Source organism: Thunnus thynnus, chromosome 2, assembly GCF_963924715.1.
Source record: "Thunnus thynnus chromosome 2, fThuThy2.1, whole genome shotgun sequence".
In the NCBI taxonomy this organism is placed as follows: Eukaryota; Metazoa; Chordata; class Actinopteri; order Scombriformes; family Scombridae; genus Thunnus; species Thunnus thynnus.
In genome coordinates this window covers 17541826-17566752 of record NC_089518.1, presented here as the reverse complement: position 1 = coordinate 17566752, position 24927 = coordinate 17541826, and the positions used below count along the sequence as shown (strand labels likewise).

At 41.1% G+C, this 24927-nt stretch overlaps 5 protein-coding genes across 13 annotated transcripts in view; 2 read left to right on the top strand and 3 right to left on the bottom strand.

Moving 5' to 3' along the window:
• Positions 1-8557, bottom strand: part of adgrv1 (adhesion G protein-coupled receptor V1) — a 112417-nt gene extending 103860 nt beyond the window's left edge. For both annotated transcript variants that reach the window (XM_067607242.1, XM_067607253.1), the window contains exon 1: positions 7365-8557. The gene's annotated coding sequence lies outside the window, so the exon portion shown is untranslated. The remainder of the gene's footprint in view (positions 1-7364) is intronic.
• An 86-nt stretch (positions 8558-8643) lies between these two features.
• lysmd3 (LysM, putative peptidoglycan-binding, domain containing 3) lies at positions 8644-12822 on the top strand. The gene is made up of 3 exons (XM_067607341.1): positions 8644-8786; positions 10035-10310; positions 11212-12822. The coding sequence occupies exons 2-3, from the start codon at positions 10044-10046 to the stop codon at positions 11914-11916; spliced, it is 972 nt and encodes a 323-aa protein (XP_067463442.1). The 5' UTR covers positions 8644-8786; positions 10035-10043; the 3' UTR covers positions 11917-12822.
• On the bottom strand, positions 11963-16950 carry polr3g (polymerase (RNA) III (DNA directed) polypeptide G). Its single transcript, XM_067607360.1, has 8 exons — positions 16661-16950; positions 16358-16489; positions 14505-14634; positions 13768-13833; positions 13625-13684; positions 13477-13541; positions 13214-13342; positions 11963-13099 (listed from the first exon to the last, which is right to left on the bottom strand). Exons 2-8 carry the CDS (start codon positions 16466-16468, stop codon positions 13010-13012), a joined length of 651 nt encoding a protein of 216 aa, XP_067463461.1. The 5' UTR covers positions 16469-16489; positions 16661-16950; the 3' UTR covers positions 11963-13009.
• A 117-nt stretch (positions 16951-17067) lies between these two features.
• mblac2 (metallo-beta-lactamase domain containing 2) lies at positions 17068-20529 on the top strand. The gene is made up of 3 exons (XM_067607350.1): positions 17068-17649; positions 19047-19261; positions 19789-20529. The coding sequence occupies exons 1-3, from the start codon at positions 17208-17210 to the stop codon at positions 19960-19962; spliced, it is 831 nt and encodes a 276-aa protein (XP_067463451.1). The 5' UTR covers positions 17068-17207; the 3' UTR covers positions 19963-20529.
• A 539-nt stretch (positions 20530-21068) lies between these two features.
• rtkna (rhotekin a) overlaps positions 21069-24927 on the bottom strand; it is a 58267-nt gene continuing 54408 nt past the window's right edge. For 6 of the 8 annotated variants that reach the window (XM_067607275.1, XM_067607268.1, XM_067607294.1 and 3 more), the window contains one exon: positions 21069-23594. In XM_067607275.1, the coding sequence (XP_067463376.1) occupies positions 22879-23594 (716 nt within the window). In that variant the 3' untranslated portion in view covers positions 21069-22878. Of the gene's footprint in view, positions 23595-24279; positions 24381-24927 lie in introns of those variants that run through there. The other 2 variants (XM_067607310.1, XM_067607320.1) reach the window with 2 other exon arrangements.

Here is a 24927-nt window from a genome sequence, read left to right as displayed (position 1 = left end):
TAATGTACCAGCCTCTATAATCATATTAAAGACTTTGCCTTTCCCCTATATTTCACTGAAAATACCTGGTATTGGAAGGTTTAAAAGAGGAAAGAAATACTTTAACTTCCTTTTTGGTCAAGGGTGTGTGGTATAACAGTCTGCAGAGTCTTAATCAAGGGCTTTCCCATGCAGCATGCCTGCCCTGAGGCTTCCCTGGTTTTGAGACGCCCTTGGTGAAGAGTTTGTGGTTATATCTGGAAGTTAGTAACACACACACACACAATCTCCAGTTGTCTGACACTGGGAGGCCAAGAGTGGGATCTCATTCATCAATCTTACAGCTTTGGTCGGTGATCTGGAGTCAGTCTGGCCACAAAAAGAAACTGCTCTGTCATTAACATCAACTAATATAACAGTGTTCCTGGAACATTTGTGTGTTTCCTCAGCACAAATTCACACTAAAAACCAACCACGCAAACAAATAGACAGTATGACTGATACTGGCAAATATAAGCAGATAAGTAAACAAAACAGAAAGAGGTGATAATAAGCCTCCATATCTGTCAATCTGTATTTATGCCTCATGTAAGGGGTGACTGCTATGCCAGTGCTTTAGGGCTGTAAACATTGGAAAATGGACATATCCTGTGGTCGAACCGCCGGATTGTTATTCAGAGTTCAAACTAAATAGGAAAAGTGCCTAATTTGGGAAGGCAGTGGCTACCAATAGTGTTTCTTAAAATATCTCACAAAAAAAGGCCCTTAATACCTTAAACACAAAACATAATAATAATATCACTGTGTCACTTAGTGCGTGTAAACAGTTTTTTTCTCTCGTAATAGAAAGGCTGCTACAGTATATTAGAACAGTTTGTATTTATAAGTCTCAGGCTATGTGCTTGGCCCAAAACCACGGTGCCTCCTTGACTCTGTTTATTGGATTGTTTTCTGTTTGAGCTGCACTCTCTAAGCGATGCCACCACCCCAATGTGTTCGGGCCCTACCTCAGAAACCACCCACCGTCCGTTCTCAGCCCGGCGTAGCCACGACTGCCATACCCGGTCAACTCACGAGCCCATAATTGCACTTCACATGTAGTTTCTCCCTTTGGTATTTTTAGATCAGTGAATGTTCTCGCCATGCAGAGAAGTTGGGGAGAAGAAATTAAGAAACTTAATAAGCGAGTAGAGCTAAAACATACATCATTAAATCTGACAAAAACTCTGTGTTACTCACTGGGCTTATTTTGGAGAGCTCAACCCCCAAAAAACAGATTTCTATTTATTTAGAGGGGAAAAACAGAAAACCTACCATTAGTCCAACAAGAAGGGGGAGAGAGATTTTTGGGAAATGAGTATGGCAATGTGCTGAATTGCAGCCAAATTATGCCATTCCACATAAGGGGACCTAGAAAACACTTGAATGAATGCCTCTCTGAGGAACAAAAATGCATGAGGTCAGCCTTCCAGCTATTGTCAGAAGATACTTTTCAAACCAGGCATTTCTACTTCAGGGGCAAGAGGCTGCCAATCAAGTGTGCATTTCACTGTGAAAAAGAAACAGAGAGAGGGAGAGTTTTCCTGAGGTATTGTCCACACGGCTGTGGTCGGCTGCTCTTATGTTGTGCCAATGGCATCTCGCGTCCCTATAACTAAAAACAAGAGTTTTTTTTCTCCTACTTAGGAAACAGTGGGAAGGAATATAGAAAAAGGAAAGTAGTTCCAATTGAGTAGGAACTAGTGCGTGAGCAATTTAGAGCATTTTCCAGTTTAAGCATTGGCTGACTGATTAGCCTGTATGACACACGGTGATGGAGGCAGACAGAAAAGCACTTTCAGGGGATTAAACAAGGTTGTGCTCTCCACAGCCTCCCAGACCAATGGGCCAAATTAGAAAGGGTATTACTTCATTGCATGTAACCAGTTGGGCCTGGATGAAATGCTAATTGCATTTCAAAAGAGTTCCCAAAACAGAGAGGCAACCCAGAACGGGGGTGTATTTTCATTGGAGAAGAAGCGGGACTTTACGATTCACTGACCAGCACACAATTTTAAGGAGCGGGCTTTTGTTCGCTCATGCTCCTTTTTGTGTTTTGTGTGCATTTCTAACATTGCCACAGTTCTCTATTCTTTTGTTTCTCCCACTTTTTGGCATGCAGGCCTACTCTCGAACAGAATCCAAACCATCCTATTCAGACTCCCTCTTTTTTTTTTTTCTCTGCTCTACTCTATCACTCCTAAACAAGGACACGGCTGCACACACAGCCACGGTACAGTAGGTGTGGGGGAGCCCCTCTTTCAGGCCTTGGAAGCAATGAAAACCTAAGGGCCAGATGGCAGCACTGAAGCCGGAGGGAGTAAATCCCTAAACAAGTGCTGTCCTCACATCCTAATTATCATAAATAAAAATAATAAAAACTATTTTTTTTGTAATCTACCTTACTGATTTGGAACCAGTTATTCACATGAATGTATGTTATGTAACCGTGAATGTAAGGGAGCACTTACAGGTGTGTGCAGTATTTATATGACATACATTTGTTAAAGGATCCTTTCATACACTCTAATCAAACTCAGCAGTATATTACCTTCAACTAATAGGCATCTTTAACTTATGTCAAACATTCTTCTTCTGCAGTGCTTCACAGATCATACGGTGAAAAACACAGAGATCCGTGTCTGTTTATTACCGAAAGATTGTGATCTTGAGATGTTTTACTCACAAAGCTATAATCTATAATGACAGGCATCCAGAGAAAGTGGATGAATACATCACACTCCGCCACATCTCAGCCATTCTCGAATCAACCACCCCCCAAATCACTACCCCCACCTACTCGAGGAATTCCTCTGCCATGACCAACTACAGTACAATGAGGGAAGTGAGAGATAAACAGAGAAAGACAAGAAAAGAAAGAAAGAAAGAAAGGCCTGGTGTAAAGAACAGGGCTGGTGGGAGGGGGGCAGGGATGAATGTGTGCGGATGAAAACAGAATGAGTCATACATACGCGGGGTGATGGTGGATAAATAAGGTTGAAAGGTTATGGAGAGAACTAAGATTGATCTAAGAGTCAGTGACCTACATCAACAGAACAGGTTTATGTTTTAAATAAGCGTCCTGACCCTTTTTTTCTCTACCGCTCACTCTCTCTCTCTCTCTGTCTCTCACACACACACACACACTCACAGAGGGGTATTAACAAACGAGGAAGGGTCTAGGGATGGATAGCCATGAAGTCCTTCCAGCCGAACTCAGAGTGTGACCCACTCAACCCAACCTGTCTAAATTAGTACAGGAAGCAGGGGGCACCATGGGATTTGCTCCACGTGGCTCCCAAAAAACATCCAGGCGAGGGGTATAACCCATGGGAATTTATGGCTGTACGGCGGGATCCATGTGGGGGTCTGCGCGTTTAAAGAATAGGATCAGTGAAGGGCAACCAAAGAGTGTGTTCATTCATCAAATGAGGCTTTGAAAAACGTTCATGGCTTTGGGATAGTAAGTTGTTCATTGATCAAAAAAAAAAAAGAAAAGAAAATATGCTTTCAGCAGTCCTTGAAACTAAATTTAACAATCAATGTAGAGTCTAGCCAAGAAAATGGGAACCAGAAAAACAGCCTTCCTAAATGTTCTTACTCTTCATTATGTTTTGACATCTGAGAAAAGGATGTTACTCTCTGTGCTTCCTGCACTGATTTTCCATGAAGTTTGCAAGTTGAGATGAAAAATAGCTGCTTCGGTTTAACGCGATTGTAATTAGCATCGAATAAAGTGGAAATATTGTAAAAACATTAGAAATTAAATTTCTGTTTGAGTGTTTATGAACATAGTAGAGAGACTGGTCATGCATTATATTCAGCACAGCAGGTAGGAAAGGCTCTGAGGCTGACCTCTCTGAGACCACCAGCTTTACTAACATCACAAGAGGTCAGGGGTCAAGTTTAATACTTGAATGGAGATACTGGGCAGCTGTGGGAGGGCTCCTCGTCGCCCCTACGGAGCGCAAGATATAACAAAAAGCTTGTGTGTAAGAGTACATGTGTATGTATGAGTGTGTGATTATGAGAGTTGACAGCAAGGTCATGGCCGAGGGTTCGCTGCAGCAACCGTACTAGAATCCTCTCACCGGGAACAATATGTGGTTGGTCAGGCCCACTAAAGAGACCTCAGGATTGTTGGCCATCGCTGAGGGCCCACCACTTTCCTGTCCCTCTGCTCCAAGGACAACAACTACTAAAACACGATACTGTCTCTTCTGCGTAAGCATGAGCTATCAAATAATTTTTCAAAACAAGCTATTTAAACCCCAGAGTAGGTTATACGAGACGTATTTATGACTTGAATTTGTCTATTCACTAAATCTAGAAGAAAGTGTATCAGGGTTTCCAGACATGGTGGCATCAGACCTCATGATCCTAGTCAAGTTAAACAACAGGAGACCTGCAGGAACAATAAAATCTAATTATTTTCAGTTTCATGAGTGGTGTAGGTCATATTCTTTTGTCTTCTTTTGTCTCTTGTTACAAAGATTTTGGAAGATTTCTTCTTTGACCTTATAGTACACTTGTTCCTCATGGTCTCTCTGCCCACAGCAGTGCCTTTTTAACCACATGGGCCAAATATCAGGAGGCAAAACACTATGCACCAAACATTGAATGAGATAGCTCCAAATTAAACTTCTGTTTAACAATAATCTGTGAAAATTAATTCCACTAGTTAAAATCAAATCCAGTCACTCTGCACAGCAAATACAGCTACAGGAAACAACTTAATGTCAAGTGCTTGTGCAAACACTATTGTCCTTGGTCCAAGTTCGCCTCATGTTTGCTTTTCTGTGATTTTTCTTTTTAAAAGAAAGAGCATCTTGATCTGTGTTTAAAAAGTATGTGCTGTATGGCACATGCACCAATGTATGGCTGAGAATCTGAGGCTACAAAAAATGTCTTCGGTTTGCCGTTCAAAAATGTTAACACCTATGGTTCATAAACTCAAATAAGCATTCAGTGAACCCAGTCAACTCCCACCATAGTGCTACTGCAGGTTTAAGGTACACATCTGGACTGTCATGCACCAAAGGATTATGAATTGTTCTACTGCGTGGTACTTCTGAGGGTAATGGTAATTTGAGAGAGAAATGGGAAGGTAGTTGCAACATTTTATCCTCTCAAGGTGTGGAAATGAAAACCAGACCATAACTAAAAAGAGGTGTGCGTAGGTCTGCCGTTTTTTTTTCCTCCCACATTATGAAAAACATTAATACAGAACACCAGATCATTCACTAAGGAGAAAACAAAAGATACATCAGGTCTACTTATTCAAAAATAGAAAATTCGATTTCCTCCTGGGGATACATTGGAGAGCAGTCACTCCCAGCTCCTTCTCTATCATCATAGAAACAGACATTTAATGCACATACAGTACATGCACAATATAAACACCTTAATAATTCTTTTCCAGGCATTTGTTATATTTCCTGGTGAGGGAAACATTATTTCTCAGGCCTGAGTTTTCAGTGGATATATAAGGTTTACATACTGCATATTTAGATATATGGTAAGGTGTGGAAAACACCTAAGAAAACAACCAAATAATGTATATAGTGCAGAACATTAAAGGAGTAATGGTGAACTGCTGCAGATCGAGAATAGGATTGTTATAACTGTATATAAGTTCCCATTCAACTTTGCAAATATCCTTCATTCAACAGATAAAGACATTCTTTACAACTCTTGCCCCCAACTGTGATCCATGGCGTACAGCCTGTTGCAGGGCGGTAAAGTGTATCTAGAGCTGTGCCCTCATCTACTATTTCCCCCTCTATCCCCACACAGTGGGAATGTAAGCCCTCTCATCCCTGGCAAACATCAATCTCGTCCTGTCTCCTATGTGCAACACTTCAGCACCTCTCATCAATGAAACAGGCTCTCTTTATGGCACTGTCCCCTTTTGTACTGTGTAGCCATTAGGGGGGTGAGACAGAAGGAGAGAGAAGCAGGCAGTAAAACAGTTTCCGCCCAGTGAATCACATTCAGACCCTCACACAGCCGACTGGGGGCTGACCCCTGCCAGGCGATGACATAAACACTGACAAACAAAGGACCTGAGCTCTGAGCAAGTGAGGATCTCAGAGGATCCCAAATCTACACAAACTGGCTGACTGTAACATGTGGGTTTGTGATCATGGAAATATAAATGCAGGTTTCAGGTGTTAAAATAGAGAACATTTCATGGCAAGTTTTGCTGCTTCTTTGCAAACAAAAAGGGGGCAGACCGTAATTCCTCATCTGATTTCATAATTTCACCCCTTTTATACAAAGATACATTGCAGAAGCAGGAAACAGTGAAGGCTGGCGCTGGGGGGGAGAGCAGGTGTAAGTGCTGAATGGATACAGAAGCAGCTCCCTCCCTTCCTCCCCAGTGAGAAAAAGGATTTAACTCTGCTGAGGCACCACAGAGGAGGCAACAAAAGAGATTTACAAGGGACGCACCGAGATGACATCATGTCAAATCAATTAGAGATAAGGTGGACATATTCAATTATTCAAGCATTTAAAACCCCACCCCATCAACTGGTGTAAATTATGAAGCCCCGGACATCTGCGCCACAAACAGCAAACACAATGAGGCTACAGGCACCACTCGTTTATTTAACAGTAGCAGCACATGTGCGCAACTCAAAGTGTGCCAAGATTACTTATGGCCCGAGTAAAGCCTATAGATTAGTCAACGGAGCCTTTATGAGCGGGTCCGCGGCTCACCATGTGTGGCAGTTCCCTCTGAATTCTTGTTTTATTTCAGTGGGAGAGAGGAGCCACACAAAGCGCAGTAATCACACTGGAGATCCTGGATGTAACCATGGAAGCGTTTGTCTCCGTCCTCAATGGGCTACCCGGCCATTCATTTACTGATTGCGCTGAATCAATATTTAGGCTTTTCAATTTTATTAGCTGCTCCGAGGGGGATTTTTGGCACCGTGTAAAAAGAAATTAGCAGCGGCCAACCACTTTTAATTGTTTTCTTATAGTGTTATACAATATGTCTGCTTGAGCTGTCTGGCATAATTGATGAGGAGTATCTACTACTCATTTGTTTCCTCTAGTCTCTGCCCTATTAATCTACCACTGGCAACAGCGCCTGGAGTCACCAATCATTAAGCTACTGACTCACTTACTGAAAAATAAATCTAAGACGTTTGCATTGTCTAGGAGACAATCTAACCGTGTGTCACAAAGCGATATCATCTCCCATCCTCAAGTCTGTCTATGAAATGAATCCAGCAAACTTTTGCCTGGTCGTCACACATCCTTATTATTAGTCTATAGTCACACAGGCAAACAAGATATTTTTCTAGAAAAACATAAAATAAATAATTCCAGCTTACCTGACACCTTGCTTGGCCTCTCTGTCCAAGATAAATGACTACAATATTTGTATAGCTGAGGATAACATCGATAAGCGCTCCCGGGGTCCGCAGCTCCTTCTCTTCTCAAGCAGCTGCCAATAACTGCATCATTAAGTGTTGTTTATAAGAAACCTACTGAAATCGCTTGCTCCTTCGGCAGCAAATTCGGGTTCCCGGTAAACAACATGGGATAAAGCGCGAATGTCATCTAACGGGACTGGAGCCGGCAGGAGAAATAACAAGAGACGGAGGACCTTCTCCTCTGTCTACACACAGCTCCGGGCTCCTGCAGCCATGTGAGAGCCACCGCTACTGCATATACACTGTTCACTGTCCCGACACAAAGCTTAGTTTGCTGTTCCACAAGAGCTCCAGCTCGTATGTCTCCCTGTCGCTGAGCCTAATGAGACAAGATGTTTTAATCCCATTTGTCTCTCAAGGGTGCTCAGTGTGGTGGCGGACAGCTCCACCCTGTGAGCTGATCAGGCATAGAGCTGCTGTCCATCTCCCCACTGCTGTCACTCCACATAAACTTTGTAAATTTGTACTTGCGTACAAGAAAATCTGTAGTGGCCCAAACAGATACAGTTGTATACAAAAAAAAAGAGAAAAAGAAAAAGAAAAAAAAAAAGAGAAAAAGTCTTTTGCATCCCCACCCAAGCAGGGGCACATATTGTTCTATAAATACGAGCAACAAAAGCGAAAATACGTTCTCAGCTATCGCCATAACACACGTGACACCACCTACTATGATGTTTAACGTAACACTCATTATAAAAGGTAGATCAACTTTTTAGCTAACTTTGTAGTGGATCTCAATATCAAGTAGAAATAAGATAAAGTTGGTTTCTATTGGTTCATTGCATTCTGTATGGAATTTGCCAAAAATTATAAATAGTTAGATTAAAAAGCTAGCGTTCCTGTCCATTGAGTTATTTTAAAAACAAATTAAAAATGTCACTACCCTAAAAAAAACAACAACTATTGCGCTAACTAGCCGTTATGTTACATTTACATTAGCTTGTATTTTACTTAACAGAAAACTGAAATAGGTGGACGCTGAAACGTTGGTTAATAACAATATGCATATCTGAACATATAATTCAGAATCTAATCATAACTTTAACCTAAAATCTCGGTAGTTGTTCCTGAAGTGCAATTAATTGTCCTGATATCTAGCGCCATCTCGTGATTTAAAAAAACTGTGCGCTTTGGAAGTGTCCCTGGTAACGTCATTACGTAAATATTCTGTTGACGTGGCGTGAGAGGTTGCATTTTAACAGTAGCTAGCAGGCTTAAGTATCTAAGCGCTAACCAACGCCACAGTGAGACCGAAGACAAACCCGTGGAAGTATGGATATTATTCAGGACAACTGATCGATCACTGCTCATCTTTTTCAGGTAACGGCAGGTGTTGACGACTTCCTCCAAATCATATCATTCATCAACCGTATCCTGACCGATTGAAATGTACAAACGTTACTCGCCACATAACATAGGTGGACGCTAGTTAGCACTAGCCTATGTGGACCTTAGTCTGCTAACCTAGCCAAACTGTGGATGTGCTGCTGCTACATTACACTTCTGTCAACACAAACCCAACCTGACATTTCATTTAAGACACTGATCTGGTGGCTTACACAGACGTATTTCTAAAGTTACAGTACAACGGCATCGACTGAGGTACACGTTAGCTTTAGCTGTGTTATTTTGTAATTGCTTTGCGTTAGTTAGGTGAGGTGAAATAGTTAAGTAGCTAACTTAACTTATATGGGATTTTTGCCACAGTTACTCTTTTCAAGCTCAGATAGGTCATCGTATCCCTGCCTACTTGCTAAAGAAGGAGGTAGTTGGGGTGCTTGTGGTGAAAGTCGCCAGCTAGCTGCTAGTTCTCTTTATCACCTTATGTCAGACAGGAATCTGGCGCACAAGAATAATCTATAGATCGCTTAGCTCATACCGGTAAATAATGACAAGGGGAATAGGTAGGTTAACGTATCTGACAGGGTGTCACATTAGTTGGTGGTGTATTGGGAAAGCGTTACATAAACACAGCACCCTCTTATCTCGGTGATTGAATGTAACGTTGCTGCCTTTATCGTCACTTATCTTAGTGAGTCTTATCTGGTTGTACTCCAACTTGCATGGCCAGGTCTGCCAGAGATGGACTTTAGATTTGTTTTTCAATATGCTGAACATGCTCGTTCGAGTTACCAGAAACGTGTAATAAGAAAGTAATAAATGAACTTCCCCGCTACAAACACCAGTTAATTGTAGGTGTCAGAGAAAGATATGCACGTGTGTGCTTGTATGCTGTCATTAAGTTCACACAGATCAGCTTCCATTCACAGTCTAATTTCATTTGATATGTAAAAACTTTAAGATTATATTTAAGTGCTATCTGACACAGTGGTCACATTTGGGATTACAATGACAGCTGAAATTATACTAGGATATAGTTATGAACACATCCAACACTGGTGGACACTAGGCTGGTGAAAGCAATTACTTAATAGTCATCTACATGTACTTCCACATTTTTTCCAAGCAGTGAAGCAGCAGTCACTTAAAGCGTACCTTGTTGATATTGCCAAAGAATAGACTGTACAAGTTTTGTACTCAAGCCTATTTCTGCTCTCTCCAATACAGTGAAAAAAAATGTCCAGTAGAAGCCAGCACTATGGTTTCCAGTCAGCCACCATGGTGCAGCCTGCTAATGGCGGCCATGCCTACCTGTTTGGAAACAATGGTTCGGAGAATGACCTGTCAGAGGAGGATGGTGAGAACTACGAGTTGCGGCCACGTGGCAGAGAGAGGCTGCGGAGGAGCACCTCCAGAGAGAGGCTAGACGATATTGTCTACCTGACCAGAGATATCCAGGAGGGTGACACCCTGAACAGTATTTCCCTGCAGTACCATTGCTCGGTACGTGTCAGACCAGAATGTGTCTCTCTGTCTTTCTTCATCTCTCTTGGGAGTACCCACTCAAACTCTTTCCATTTCCATTTTGAAGTAGACTATCTTTTTTCTTTTCTTACATTAAAACACATACATAAACATGCTTGGCCCTCAAAACAGTTAGGTCTGTGAGTAACAATTATTGTTGACAAATCTGATCTGTCTCAAAATGAATCCACCTTTTCCCTACATCAGTAACAAGTATTGTCCAATAACCAGAATCTTCATGTCTTCACCCATGCTTTGATCCCTGGTCTTTATAAGCTTAAACTACTCTCTAGTGAGAACAAAGGAGAAGGTGGTTATTTTCAGGTCACAAAATGTTGCATATTTAAATAAAGGTTGTATTAAATAAAGTTAATTAATTTGCACAAATATCCAATAGTGTTCCCAAATCAAACGTAAAATAAATCCATACTCATCAGGCTGTTTTTGGCCGCTAAATAATACTTCTGTACTAATTAAAATAAATCTGTTTATGACTGGTATAGTAGCATGACACAAAACACTTACTTTTAGAACATATTCAAGTTATTTGATTTGAGTCAGAGAGGTCATATAGAGGTCAGCTCCTTAATAACATGGCAACGTTTCTTATGAAATCTTGTTGAACTGTCATTACAAACCATTTTTATAATCCCACCATAATCATGCTGACAATACTCTTAATTTATGTTGACTTGGGTTTTGTTGTTTCTTGTATTTTCATTTGAATTATTTCCAACATAGTGTTTTTTTTAGAGGGTTGACTGCAGTTAGTTTTTGCACCAAGAACCATTCTAGTTTAGTGGTTGACTGATATTGAAAAACATAGAAATTTGTGTTTTTAAGCAGTATAATAAATCCACATTTCTTCTGTGTTTCCTAGGTGGCTGATATAAAACGTGCTAACAACCTCTTGACAGAGCAGGATTTCTTCGCTCTGCGGGCTGTCAAGATTCCTGTGAAGCGCTTCAGTGTCCTCACTGAAACTCATAGCACTGGACCTCTCAAATCTGCCTCCCCTTCAGAATCCAGGCGCTTGCCCCAGATCTCCCCCGTTACCGCCCTTCCCTCAGAGTGCTCCACAGACTCATCCTCTTCCACGGACAGTGTGGAAGGGTTCCTCCAGGAGAAGGACAAGGACATCGAGCGGCTGGTGAAATCCACAGGCCCATCTCGGAGCAGCCTGAATGAGGTTGTGTCCTCCTTAACGCTCCAGCAACAGCAGCCACTGCTGGGAGAGGTTGAGTATAAACCAGTACAGAGAAAGGACCCTTATTATGGCGCTGACTGGGGCATGAGATGGTGGACGGCTGTGGCTATCATGCTGGTTGTTGGCATTGTTACGCCTGTGTTTTATCTGCTGTACTATGAGGTTCTCATGAAAGCTGATGTAAGCCATCATGGCGCCCCTACGCAAGCTAATGGCAACATGCCTCCTGGACATCAGAATAGCAATCTTGTCAGAGAAGACAGTCATGCAGGGGCTGGACCTGGACAACAAGCTGGAAATGGAGCTAATGGAGAGCAGCAGGACCCCGGTGTGAATAAAGCAGGAGATGTTCAACAAGGAGCGAATGAGAAAACATAGCAAGGGATTATAAACTTTACATACAACTTTGTTGCTAACTCAGAGACATAATAAAACTGGGAGGATGTTCCCATTTTTTAGTAGTTTTTATTGACTTGGTACATCAATGCAATCTGTCTGACAGGGAAAGTCACTTTGTAGTGGGAACAGTAATTTTTATAGGGTTGAGATACCACGAGCAAGGGTGTGACCACATTAATTTCCTGTGACTGACAAATTTAGGTTTGTTTGGTTTTAAAACAAGGAGTTTTCCTCATCTTGTTTTTGCAATAGTTTTGTTATCATCCATGCTGCTGCATTCCCAGAAAATGAGTAAATTTTGTCCAAGGAGTTCAACAAAAACAAACCAAGGTGTTCAGCAACACTCAGTGTCAGGTCATTGGCCACACCCTAAGAGAAACATTAATTGTGGGGATCTAGTTTTAAAGCAGTTTTTACTGAGATTGGTCCAATTTTTTGCCATGTTTGTAATAGTGTATTTTTCAACGCCATCTGTTGGAAATGTATGATTGCTGCCATTGTGTTGAATATAAAATTAATTTATTTCTATCATACTTTAGTCTTTACTTACACTATCAGTATTGGGGGTTAAAAGTTGAAATTATAATTCTGAATTTCCTTGAAAGTTGCGTGAATTTTCCTTTTAACTCGCCTGGAGAGAACTGCATTTCATTTCTAACCCAAGAGCATGGTGAGAAAATCGGGAAATTCACAGTATTCCCACAGTGACTCATACTTGTAAATTATGTGAAATTTTAGACTTTGTTATATAGCCCTTTTATTTTATCACTGTGTTCACTTGATATTTTATGAAAAAGCATTACGTGTTGTTGACAGTATGTGCCTTTCAACCTGTGGAAAAGTGCTACAGGCTGAAGAATAAATAAATCTATTTTGAATAAATTATTGCCAGTGTGCACATAGTTTGGCATTTCTTATTTACACAAGTCTTTAAGGAAATCTTGGTTTTCAAGATCACAAAACAAGGAAAACAAAACTATCACTCTGCTTAGCAAACTTATCTACAATATTTAACCAATAGTAACGATCACATGATTGTTCAGTTGAACAGTGCATGGTTGAGGTGAGAGTCTCAGTATGTTGCTTCGCCGTCCATATTGTCATCACTGTCTGCAGCGAAGTCTTCACCGTTGTCAAAATAGCTTTCAATGTAGTCGTTGCCCTATAAAGAAAAGAAATGTGGATAAAAGGAGAATATTAATTTTGGTTCTTACACATTGACCACAGCAAGTTTGTGATAAAACATTTCAAATATCAGGTTCATTTGTTATCTAACCTCTTCAATGTCCTCTTCATCATACTCTTCCGCTTCAATTTCCTCCTCCTCCTCTTCCTCGTTCCCTGTTTTCTTTTTGCTCTCATCGTCAGATTTCTCAGGATTCCCATCATCTTTCTTTTCCAGTTCCTAAAATATTGACATTAACATTAAGTTGTTTATATGAAACATTAGCTAGCTCAGAAGGACAGGCTTAGTTCTTGGATACTTGGCATGTTCATAAATGACTCAATAAATCACATGAACCACATTAAGCCACTCACATCTAATTTACTCAGCACATCCTTTGTGTCTTTGTTTGTTGTCTTCACAGTTTTCTTCTTTGTGCCTGTTGGATTTAATCATTTAATCTTCATTTTTAAAAGAATTAAACTTCATTATTTCCTAGTGAATTTAATATATTTTAAATACCTGCTTTAACACGAGGTTTTTTCTTCTGTGGCATCAATTCTTTTGGGAAGAGGCTCCAGTCTAAAATATTAAGAATATACATTATTTTCCTTTTTTCCCCCCTCAATTTGCTCTAATCCCATGACAGTATGTTATACCAGTACCTGGAGTCCATTCGTCATCCTCCATCTGCCATTGCTTCAGATATCTCTCCGTGTATCGCTCTACCTCTGTTTCATGTAAATAAGAGAAAGTCCTGTTTCAGTACATTCCTCTCTCTCAAAACAAGTCCCCATTCACGCTCACGTCACATCGAGCAATTCATCAGAACCATACATATACAGTATGAACATAAACCACTGGGTGCTGCTCCTAATTCTTTGCTACAATGTGTCCTCACAAATGCAACTAACAAGTTTTGACTATAGCGAGAGCAATCGATAGATAAAATATAGATAATAGATACCAGTGACACATACCATCCTGTTCATCCCAAAACAAGCTTAGTGATTGTAAAGGATATGGTCTATTAAGGCTCAGATCATTGTAATGAGAGTTATGTTTTTTATAATTTCAAAGCACCTAAACTACATCTGAAAACATTTATGACAAGATAAGATCTTCCACTAGTTATGGACATATTCAGCTCATTGCTGACTAAGGGAACTGTAAAGGCCTGTTAGGCCAGACCATAGCAATCATATTAAAACTGCCAGATGAGGCAGCAGCTGTAACTCAATATTCTGCCATAAATCTGCCTTTCACTCCTTTTCCCAGATAGGACCCTAATTAAATGTCTCAGCTCCTAAGTGCTGTATTATCTTCCCTCACAGAAGCCAATTGTCTTGCCATAGCATTTCTATTAGATGTCAGGTTTCTAATGCACTACTCTCCTCCTCACCTGCCTTTTTGGACAGGGGCTTGATGTTGTGTGGTAGACGTTGCATCGTTCCCCTCATCTCCTGTTTCAAAGCCAGCATGTAGTCCTCATCCTCCCCAGCTTTCAGCGGAACTGGCTTGAAGTCTGTGTTCTGGAGGAAGATTGATTATGGAAGGGAAACGATATCAATTATGTACGACAGTTATGTTTCTTTTTCAAAAGGCAGATTTGAAAAGCTTTGAATGAGGCAGTCTAAGGGCTCCAGTTTTTTTTTACATTTAATTAATGAGTGAAATTAAATAATTTGAAGTAAAATGCTGTGATAAAATAGTACCACACAATACCAAACTAACCCTTAACCTCAACTGAATGAGATTGTATGCAGCCCAGACTTGATTCCAGCCTGCCATGTAATGGTGCACATAGTTATAATTATACACAGCCTTTTGGTATAAATTAGAAATAACAGCTCATGGTACTGGACAATACTGGGTTTTATAACAATGAAAGCTGTATATTTTAATTACACTGTACATGTAAAGCCCAACTAGAGACAAGAGTTGAAAATTAGCAAAAGCTATAAATTCTGCAGCACATCAGTTTCATGCACTGTATTGGAACTATATGAAATTGCAACGTCCTTATCAAATAAAATAAAAATTCAAATTCAATCAGTGAATGTAAAAGTAATAAAAATTGGTGCATCACTTATCAGGGGGACATACGACGTGCAAACTCTCAGTCAAGTACAAGTGAAGGATACTTAAAGGCTTAACGCAAAATATATTTAAAGATCCCCTCCTAATTTGTGTGTTTTTTTTGTTGTTGTTTTGTTTTTTTACACAAAAAAGTTCAGTTAACTAGTTAAAACATTCTTAAAATGACATTGCTATACATCCCTCATAGAAAAATGAATACGCAAATGTTTTTATTTTCAAAAGTTTAAAAGCCCAACACGAGATGTCTCCTACTTCAGTGAAAAGTCCATTCTAAGTGTGTGTCCACTGGGGGCTTCAAGTTTCCACATCACATCACATCAAACTTGTAAATAACTTGTAACTTACTGGACCACTACTGGCTCTAAACTAGTTGTGATGTCCCAAATCATGCTTGTCGGTACATGTGGTAAACTGGGATTTTCAGACAGCACAGAGAAACAGAGAAACTCTTCAGCAGATGAATGAGAAAACAACCTTAAAGTGTCAAACTCTGCACATATATCATTCTGCACAGTGAAGATCAAACATCCAGGTGAAGGAAAAAAACTTTTTGACTGGAGGGGGACTTAAGCTGTCACGTGTAGTCTGCTGTGTGCATTAAACATTATGTGCATTAACAGGACACATACACAATACACAGAGTATAGGAGAAAGGGGAATAAATAGCGGGCTGCATGTCATTTTAGCCCCAGGGTCTCCTCTATTTACTGCATCACACAACAAATAATAGAAACATCCTACAGCAAATGATACTGTGTGTTATAAGAGGATGCTCTAGGAAGAGGCACTCAACGAGACCCTGCTTTTAAAAAAAAGTGCAGGCTTTTCAGATGACCATAAGTACCATTATGGTCATAATAAGTACTTTTACCTTTGTATTAATTCATTTATGCCAAAATAAAAATAGGTCTACAACATCACATTTCATAGCTTTGTTTACAAATACATGTCTACTTTTGAAATTCCATGCAAATTTCATCTGCCTTTCTGCTTTATCAGGTCTGAATTCTTTCTCTCTGACACTTTCATGGCTTAAGGGCGAGTTTAATATACTGCAATGTGATGTGATGTGATGTGTGTGCGTGTGTGTGTGTGTGTGTGTGTGTGAGAGAGAGAGACAGAGAGAGAGACAGTGTATGTGTGGTCGGTACTTACTGGAAACAGCGGACTGGGCCCCACCCTGGCTTCTGGCATGCTGCCCCTGCCGATGCCCAGAGCCTCAATGTTGAAGGTAAAGGCAGCTACTCCACGGCCCTTACCCGCCATGGCTGCAAGCCTCCACTGCACCTGCAGCACAGAGTCCACACGACTTCAGTCAGTGGTCAAACACGTGTAGACACAAGTTAATGTACCATAGCTTTGATCGTTTGACTTTGCCTACTATGCAGCGTTGGTTGACCCTGAAATATTACATCAGATTCACATCTCCACATACAAGAAGCTGACAATAATACTCACTAGGGGACTTTAGATTAATTGCTCCTAAAGTGGAGACGTAAAATCCTAAAAGTCTGTGTACTTCAGGGCTGCTCAGCAGCATTTAGCCTTTACTGAGCCTCCATATTGTCACTTTTCGAGTTTACTTGTCATTAACATTCAACTACTCAGTTCTGTCTACTGTTCGGCTCGTAAACAAACTCCTGAAATCATTAAATTCACGACTAAACCTCATGGAGATTAGGAAAGCTGTGCTAACACCGGCGTGGAGACCTGTGAACACACTACACCACCCAGCATGCGTAAATGTGGCTTTAACTCTCCCCGCCCCGTGTGACGTCGGAGAAGGCATGACGTATAAACAACCAATAGTAGCACGCTTTCAGGCTTTCGTCATCCACCGGTTCGACCAATGACAACGTTCTCCTCCTACAAGGGTGTGTCGTCGGCCACCATCGCGTTAACCTCAATGAAAACATATCACCTGCAGCTAACAGCTTCGCCGCAAAACCGCCTGACAGCAGCGCGACACCCGCATCAGCTGACGTCGATAAGTACATGAACTGGGATGTCTGCAGCCGACTGGTACGCTCACAAATCGCTCGGAGACGGACTCTTCTGGATCCAGGAGCGATTTTACCAGTCGGAGAACCGGGCCAACATCTGGCTGCTACGCGGCACACACCAAGACGTGGTGATAGACACAGGTCTGGGCTTGAGGAGCTTACCTGACTACATCGACGCTAAAAGGCTGCTCGGCGAGGATCCGCAGAGGAAGAACCCGCTGCTGGCCATCGCCACCCACGCCCACTTCGACCACTCGGGCGGGCTGCATCAGTTCCAACAGGTGGGCGTCCACAGCGCCGAGGTCGATGCCCTGGCCAACGGAGACAACTTCGAGACGGTCACCTGGCTCAGCGACAGGGAGATAGCCGAGGCTCCCAGTCCAGGATGGAGGGCAAGGCACTACAAAGTCAAGGCTGTACAGCCCACACACATACTGCAGGAGGGTAGGTGTAGAGGCAGCCTTTGCAGATATGATCTATGCAAGGGGGAGTGGGTCTGTGATCAAAGACCGGGTCGTAAGGTCTAAATCATGGTCTAAATGCATATAACTATGGATATGCATCACGGTCGATACCAGTGCTATTAGACGATATTTAATGGATGCGCCTGGACTCAGTAGCTGCAGTTTGCACATTATGCTCCGTACAGAATCCTTTCTGTGCCCTCAAGAGGATTTTACCGCACAATGAATTTGGCAGAAGACCAAAAATGACTTGCTAAATGAATACACACCCACGCTCTCACACACACACACACACACACACACACACACACACACACACACACACAAACATGTGACACAATATGTAGTATCATCAATTTCATGATGGGTTTGCACAAAGCTTATATGTTAATGTTATATGGATATAACATTAACATTAACTCATATTTGACATGTGTGAGATATGGTTAATGCTTACACATGTGTAAAGGCCTTACTACATAAGGAGAGCTATGCTAACGCTGTAGGAACAGGTCATTTGTCAAGGGGGTGGGCCACCCTAAACACACTGTATTGATAGTTTGTGTAACAATATGTGAAAAGTAAGAAATCATTTGTCTTGTTGGAAGCTTTACTCTTTTGTTATCTGTACATGCAGAGCTGCTCTATAAACCAGTGTGCTGATGGCTTTGATGCATTCTGTGGCTTTCAAGAAAACAAAAGAACAAAAGAGAAGAGAACACAGAGACTGACTATGTACTTATGGAAAGCATCACATGGAGTATTAATAACCTCATAGCATTGATTTATCCATCACTTATGCTGTCAGCAGACACACACACAAATATCAATCGCTAACAGATTAAACTCACATTCGGCACTATTACATTTCTTGTTCATTTCATGATAACTAGGACACAAAGCTTATGTTACAAATGATGTTGCATTTTTCTCAGAGTCAGTATGGGATGAGCAGCTTTGGCTTCTGGAGAATGGACCAAAACTCCAGAAGATTTTGTATTCTTGCAGAGTGTAATTTCTGCACAGTCGCTCAATACACAGACTTGTTCTGCTGTGTCAGGGCTACTGCTGCAGTGCAGTTGGAATATCTCATTGCTTGGTGTGTCACTTACACCCCCTTGTCACTGTCCAACTCATACCTGGTCTTGACCAAAGTATTGATTATAAATAGAATGTCCTAGTCTTTGAAACTCACGTGGATTTGATGTGACGTGTGGGAAACACAAATATAACCCTGGCTTGATTCCAGCTTGCCAAATTATGAGGAAAATAAGGATCTAGGATGTGTATCTATGTCTTGTAATGGGGGTGCAAGACATAACTTTTTTGTATGTGTGAATTTAATTGTGGTACTATCTCTGTCTCCTTCCTGTCTAGGTGACGTCATTAACCTGGGTGACAGACAGCTCACAGTGCTTCACATGCCGGGTCACTCTCGGGGCAGCATCTGCCTCCACGACCGTGACAATAAGATGCTTTTCAGTGGAGATGTTGTGTACGACGGTGCCATGATCGACTGGCTGCCATACAGCCACGTCAGTGACTACATCAGCAGCTGTGAGCGTCTGGTGGGGCTGGTGGACAGTGAACAGGTAACACTAAAACACACCAAAGTGAGGCCTCATCATTTAAACTCATCAACAGATCCACATTCTTTGGTTAGATTGACTGAGCTTTGATGGCACAAGATATCTGATGCTATAATGCTAAAATATTTGATTGTAAATACATGTTCAAGTGTCAATTGTACAGTTTAGGTTAAGTAACTTTTATAAATCACCCCAGTGACTGGGGGATTCTACTGTTTACTAAAAATAAACTGTGTTTTTCTGAAAAATAAGAATGAAAAGAATGAATAGAGAAAAAAGAAAAGAATGGATAAGGGTCATCATTTACCGTGTAAACTGAAAGATGAAAATTTGTTTTTCAGCTGTTGCTACCCTCTCTACCCTCTAAATCAGAGCTATATACCATCTACAGGTCAATGCAGATTTGAATTCATCCACAGAAATGCTACTTGAGTGTCTCACAATTGATAATTTTGTGCAATGTGAAAAGTGCATGTTGCATGTACTATAGGTGCATCATTTGAAAAGTCGATTAACTGTCAAATCAACAGGTTGATCAAGTCCTCCCAGGACACTACAACACCTTTGGTGCCAAACGGCTCCATCGGATTGCATCCACATATATCAGCAGAGCTGGAACCTGCCCCGCAAAGTTCTCTACATTCGCCTGGAGTACTCTGGCTGGGGTGGCGTTGCGGGCATCTAATCCACGGAGTGCCTGCTAATGAGAGGGGATCATGGAGCTGGAGGAAGCACAAGTGCACAAAAACAAATTGTATGATTATGGAGGACATGATGAAGGGTGAGGAGGCCCTAATTTATCTGTATCTCGATGTAACTTTATTCATTTACTTATGTAATCCAACAGAAATCATATAATTGCCAAACTTTCTGTAAAAAGCCCCTATTGGGTTACATGAGTCAATAATCAGTATCATATGAAGCGTAAAATATAAAATATTTATTAGTGGATTCTGTTATATACTGATGAATATGTATTTCTTGGGTTTAATATGATTAGATGTATGTTTTTTATACTTTAAGCAGTTGTGAAGTTCCAATAGCACAACAAATGGTACAACTCTGCACTGCAAACAGAAAACAGGGAGCTTTGGGTTCTCCGACATTTGAAACAGAGTCAATATGGCCATAGTATTTCTCTATGCATATTACACAGCTCAGTGAAGACTCAGCATCCACTACCTCCTATGTTTGTAACAGTGCTTTGTACAATTGACTAATCTATGGCTTTGCTATCGAAACATTGACAATAAAGCCTCTGATCTACCTGCCTTTGGTGATGCTTGTATAACAGAGACTGCTGCATCTTCCACTGTATGTAGAACTGTATCTGTTGTCGTTCACATATGATGACATCTCCTATATGGGATTTGTTGCAGGAGGGAAAAAGAGAAGCAGAACAGAATTGCATAGAATACAGTATGATCCATCAAGTGTTGAGCCCTTTAAGTTATTCGACTGATCTGACAGAAAGCTCTCCCTCTGCAGGCAAAAGTGTACATGGTGGAGAAGAAAGAGTTTCCCTGAGCCAACTTTTCTAGTCTACTATACAGAATTATAATACAAAAGCAGTACAACTTTGCATTAAGGTGTTATATAAGTGGAATGTCTTCATATATCCATGAAAATGTAAGATACACAGTTGGAATTAATGACTTTGGAGCTTTTTAAATGATTTCAACCTGATAGATCTTGCCATTGACAGACCTACCTTTTAATGAAACCATCTGGTGTGAACTATTTATAGCAGATTTCTGAAGATTGTATTTCATGTAAACAAGACTAATGTAGACGTGCGTAGAAACGGAGGCAGTTTTAAATGATAAAACATTTATTATAATTAATGTTATATTATTTAAACATGAGATTTCCATATTTCTCATATTATGTTCGCCTTTTGGGACGGCGTACATGCAGAACACAAAGCCTGCTAACACGGGAAACTCTTGCAAGGTTATAACATTCAATGTTATCTATAGTTAAAGATCTGCACATCATCTGTTAACAATATAATAATCATAGCTGCATTTATAACAAAATCAATAATGTAACAAAAGACAAAGAGAGGAGGTTTATTTGTTAACTTATAAAAATTAAATTACAGTAACAAATGCCGTTTTCAAGCATTTGACAGTTTTAATTCTTAGTAGAAATGGTTGCCCGAGTTCTGAGCCCCAACAGAGAAACTGTTACCATAGTAAAGTCCACAGTAAACAACAGACAGAGAAGAGGAGGCTTTACTGCACTGACAAGGGACACCGACTTTCCTGTAAGATTTGTTTTCACATGCTGTCTAAATGGCAATAACTTCCCAAATTATAACCAGGTGGCAGTGTAAACAAACCATTTTTCTCTTACCATCATGACCTAATGATTGATTAAAGTAGAACTCAATTTCATAGAAAGTTGCCTAAAATACAGCCACCGTAAAATGAAATGTTTCTGTGTTGCATAACACACATTAGATTGATGGATGTTTCACATTTTATTGGACTTTCCAAAAGCAGTGAGGCGGTGTAGCAGAATCATACTGTAAGTATGGCTTGGGCTTTCAGTAATACACAAGCTTTGGTTTAATTCAGTTTGTTCTAGGGTTCTGAGTATGTCAGCATTTGCCACCCAATTGTGGTGATATCCTGTCGATAGTGTGCAGATAAACGTGTAAATATAAAGACCAGAGCACAGATTTTTACCCTGAAGAGATCACAGTAATAACCAGTACAGTAAGTATGAGCACTTGCATTAAGTTAAGCTTTCACCAGATTCATTGTTGAAATAATCTCAAGTAGTTCAACATCTTAACTGTAAGTCAAATCATGCAAAAAAACAAAACAAAAAAACAAACAATAAACAAAATGGTGCATAGTAATTTTAGGAGAACCACAAAAATCATATTTCGTGTGGATATTAGATGATAAGTACACTGAAATAGATATCACAGTACAGGCAAAATACAACAACCCTTCCCTCCGCACTCAACAGTTTTTAACATTTGAAATACTTTTGACTGATTACATCACATCTTGCATGTCCGTCTGGCCACATGCTCTCTGGCTTTCATAGCATAAACACTGCAAACCTTTGCTTATAAAATACATCCAGTCAAAAACCTGCTAGTGCATTAATAGAGATGACCTTGAAACAATGTTTGCAAAGCCAGGATGGCTGACGCAGAGGACAAATAAAAACATTTCCAGTTGCAGAATTTGATTCCAAAGACAGAGAATAGGCCTAATGTGGTTTGTTTATTGGAGCAAGTCCATAGTTCTTAGCATCACTGTCTCCCAAGCAGCATGACCCATCAGTTCCCAAAGCAAGCTGAGTACCTCCTATTTAGTTTTGGACTGTCTTCTACATCGGGGCAACCCTGCAAAGAATAGAGTAGCCTGCAGTGATTGTCACCTGTCTTTTATGTTAGAAGACATTCCAGTTTGCCCCAAGGGGGTCTTCCATGATCCATCCTCCAACAGGCTAGAGGCATCTTATCCTCCTCAGGGCCGTGCATGTGGCCTAGCAGATTGCCTGAGGTTGGTTCACATTATGTTAAGCCAGTTAAACCATGGTTTAATGAGCACTGTTGCCACTGTTGGGCGGTGTAATTTGTCTTTCAGAAAACAAGTTCACACCTGGCTTTGGAGCCAGTTGCGAGGATCAAGTCTGGCCCTGAGGTTCCTGAGGCTACGTCGAGCCGGGGAGGGCCTTGAGAAGGGAGCCCCCTCAGAGGACTCGGGGCTGTGGCTGCCCTCACTGGTGCTGGAGCTGTTGCTGGAGGTGGAGCTAGAGCAAGAGAGCGTGGTCTGCGTGCTGCGCTGTGACAGAGGTGAACGAGAGGAGATGGGAAGTGGGGTGAGCAGCGAGGAGGGAGGAGGCTGGCAGGGGCACTGGTAGGTCCCTCCTCCTCCGTAACCCCTCCCTCGAAGGGTGCTGAGTTTAGCATCCAGCGACAGAGTGCGTGGCCGTAGGCGGGAGGGGGAAGATGATAAGAGAGAGAAGTTTGAAGAGGGCTCGGGCCAGCCGTGGTGGTGAGAGCAGGGACTGGTGCTGCAGTGGCTGTCGCTGTCTGAGGTCAGACTTGCATCTGAGGACAGCAGACCCGGCTGTGGGCAGCGGTGAGTGCTCACAGGGCTCCGGGGCAGTCGATGAGGGGTGCAGGGACTGTGGCCAGACAGGCGAGAAGTACAGGGATGAGGGCGACCAGCGCTTTTGGGGTTATTCTCCTCAAACACAGACATCCAGGTGGGAGAGGTGCCCAGCTGGCTGCGGAGCTCCAGCTCCTGCATCCTCCGAGCCAGGATGTCTGACACAGTGCTGCTGAGATCATCTGATGACTCAATAACTGCAGGAGAGAGGCATTAAAAGCTTGAGCTCAGTTTTGATAAAAGGATTTCAACCCAATATAAATGATTGGTTTGGATTCAATCACTACCTGTTTTTTAGAACAGGTAGTGATTTTCTTACTATTCTGAATATAATTTGGCAATCCAGTTTTGATTTCAAATTAATTTAAATCTTAAATTCTTATGAGTTATTCAAATTACTAAGACAGTAATTAGGGAATATATTGATTACAGTGTAAGTGTGTATTCTGGATGGATTTAGAGATATTTGCAGCTCATGAAATGAAGCTGTAAAAAATGAACTGATTTTTTGTTGCCCTCCAAGGAGGCTTTGTAATTTGTCTTTAGCATTGTAATATATTGCACACTTGTGCAGAATAATAAATAAGAGTAAAATACAAACTGTATTTAGTATGTTTTGATCCTGCACATCTTCTTACAACATATTGCAACATGCAGTAGTCAAAGAGATTTAGAGTTTAAAGGCTTCAAATCTGAATGTGTCTTAATGTTGATTATTTATTAATGATGAACGATGACGAAACAAAATGATTCTGTCTTATAATGTTTTGCTGATTCTACTCACTATTAACCAGATGAGACTGATCCCGGACATGCAATAAATCCTGGACTGCAACATTTACCACAACATAATATATATATATAGGCCCTACTCCTGTTACTTCACCTGTCGTTGTAATAGGATGAGAGCAGTGCACGAATCTCAGCAGACACAGCGTTATCCTGCAGCAGAAGACCCTCACAGGAGGGAGTGGCAAGGGGGGCTGCCAGAGGCGGGGGAGTTAGGAAAACCAAGAAGGAGGTTGGCAAGACAAGAAAGATGGAGTGGATAGGAGGTGTGCAACAGGTGGAGTGCAGTTTTTTTATGTGTTGATGGGCATGATAAGAATTGAGGATTTATGTGTATGGGTGTATGGGTGTTTATTAAGGAAATTAATATTGAGGCATGATGAGAGTACAAAAAAGACTCATTCAAGGGTAAAGATGATTCACCCATTATAATTTAAAAGTGAAAGTTGATGAAAAATGTAGTGATGATCATGAATAATGTAAGGGGATACAAGGAAATAATAAAGAAGGACAAAAGAGGCAAAGGCAAGGAGTGATGGATTTGGGACACACAAGGAAAATTGAAAAGGAGAAAGAAGACAGAGAGTGAGTCAGCGTTCCAGAGATAAGACCCATTCTATCTACCGTGCAGAGAAGTAAAGCAGAGTGTGAGTTTGAAATATTGGAGAGGAAATTTTAATTGTGACAGCATCTGTCATGCACATAGACCCAAGGAATCAAAGCTGCAAACAGTCACATGCG

Coding starts and splice junctions, on each gene's coding strand:
- lysmd3 (XM_067607341.1), top strand. CDS start 10,044: ATGTCCAGTAGAAGCCAGCACTATGGTTTCCAGTCAGCCACCATGGTG. Junction 10,311..11,211: donor CCCTGCAGTACCATTGCTCG/GTACGTGTCAGA, acceptor TGTGTTTCCTAG/GTGGCTGATATAAAACGTGC.
- polr3g (XM_067607360.1), bottom strand. CDS start 16,468: ATGGCGGGTAAGGGCCGTGGAGTAGCTGCCTTTACCTTCAACATTGAG. Junction 13,834..14,504: donor GCCCCTGTCCAAAAAGGCAG/GTGAGGAGGAGA, acceptor TACATGAAACAG/AGGTAGAGCGATACACGGAG. Junction 13,542..13,624: donor AAAACCTCGTGTTAAAGCAG/GTATTTAAAATA, acceptor TAAATCCAACAG/GCACAAAGAAGAAAACTGTG.
- mblac2 (XM_067607350.1), top strand. CDS start 17,208: ATGTCTGCAGCCGACTGGTACGCTCACAAATCGCTCGGAGACGGACTC. Junction 17,650..19,046: donor CACACACATACTGCAGGAGG/GTAGGTGTAGAG, acceptor CTTCCTGTCTAG/GTGACGTCATTAACCTGGGT. Junction 19,262..19,788: donor GGCTGGTGGACAGTGAACAG/GTAACACTAAAA, acceptor TCAAATCAACAG/GTTGATCAAGTCCTCCCAGG.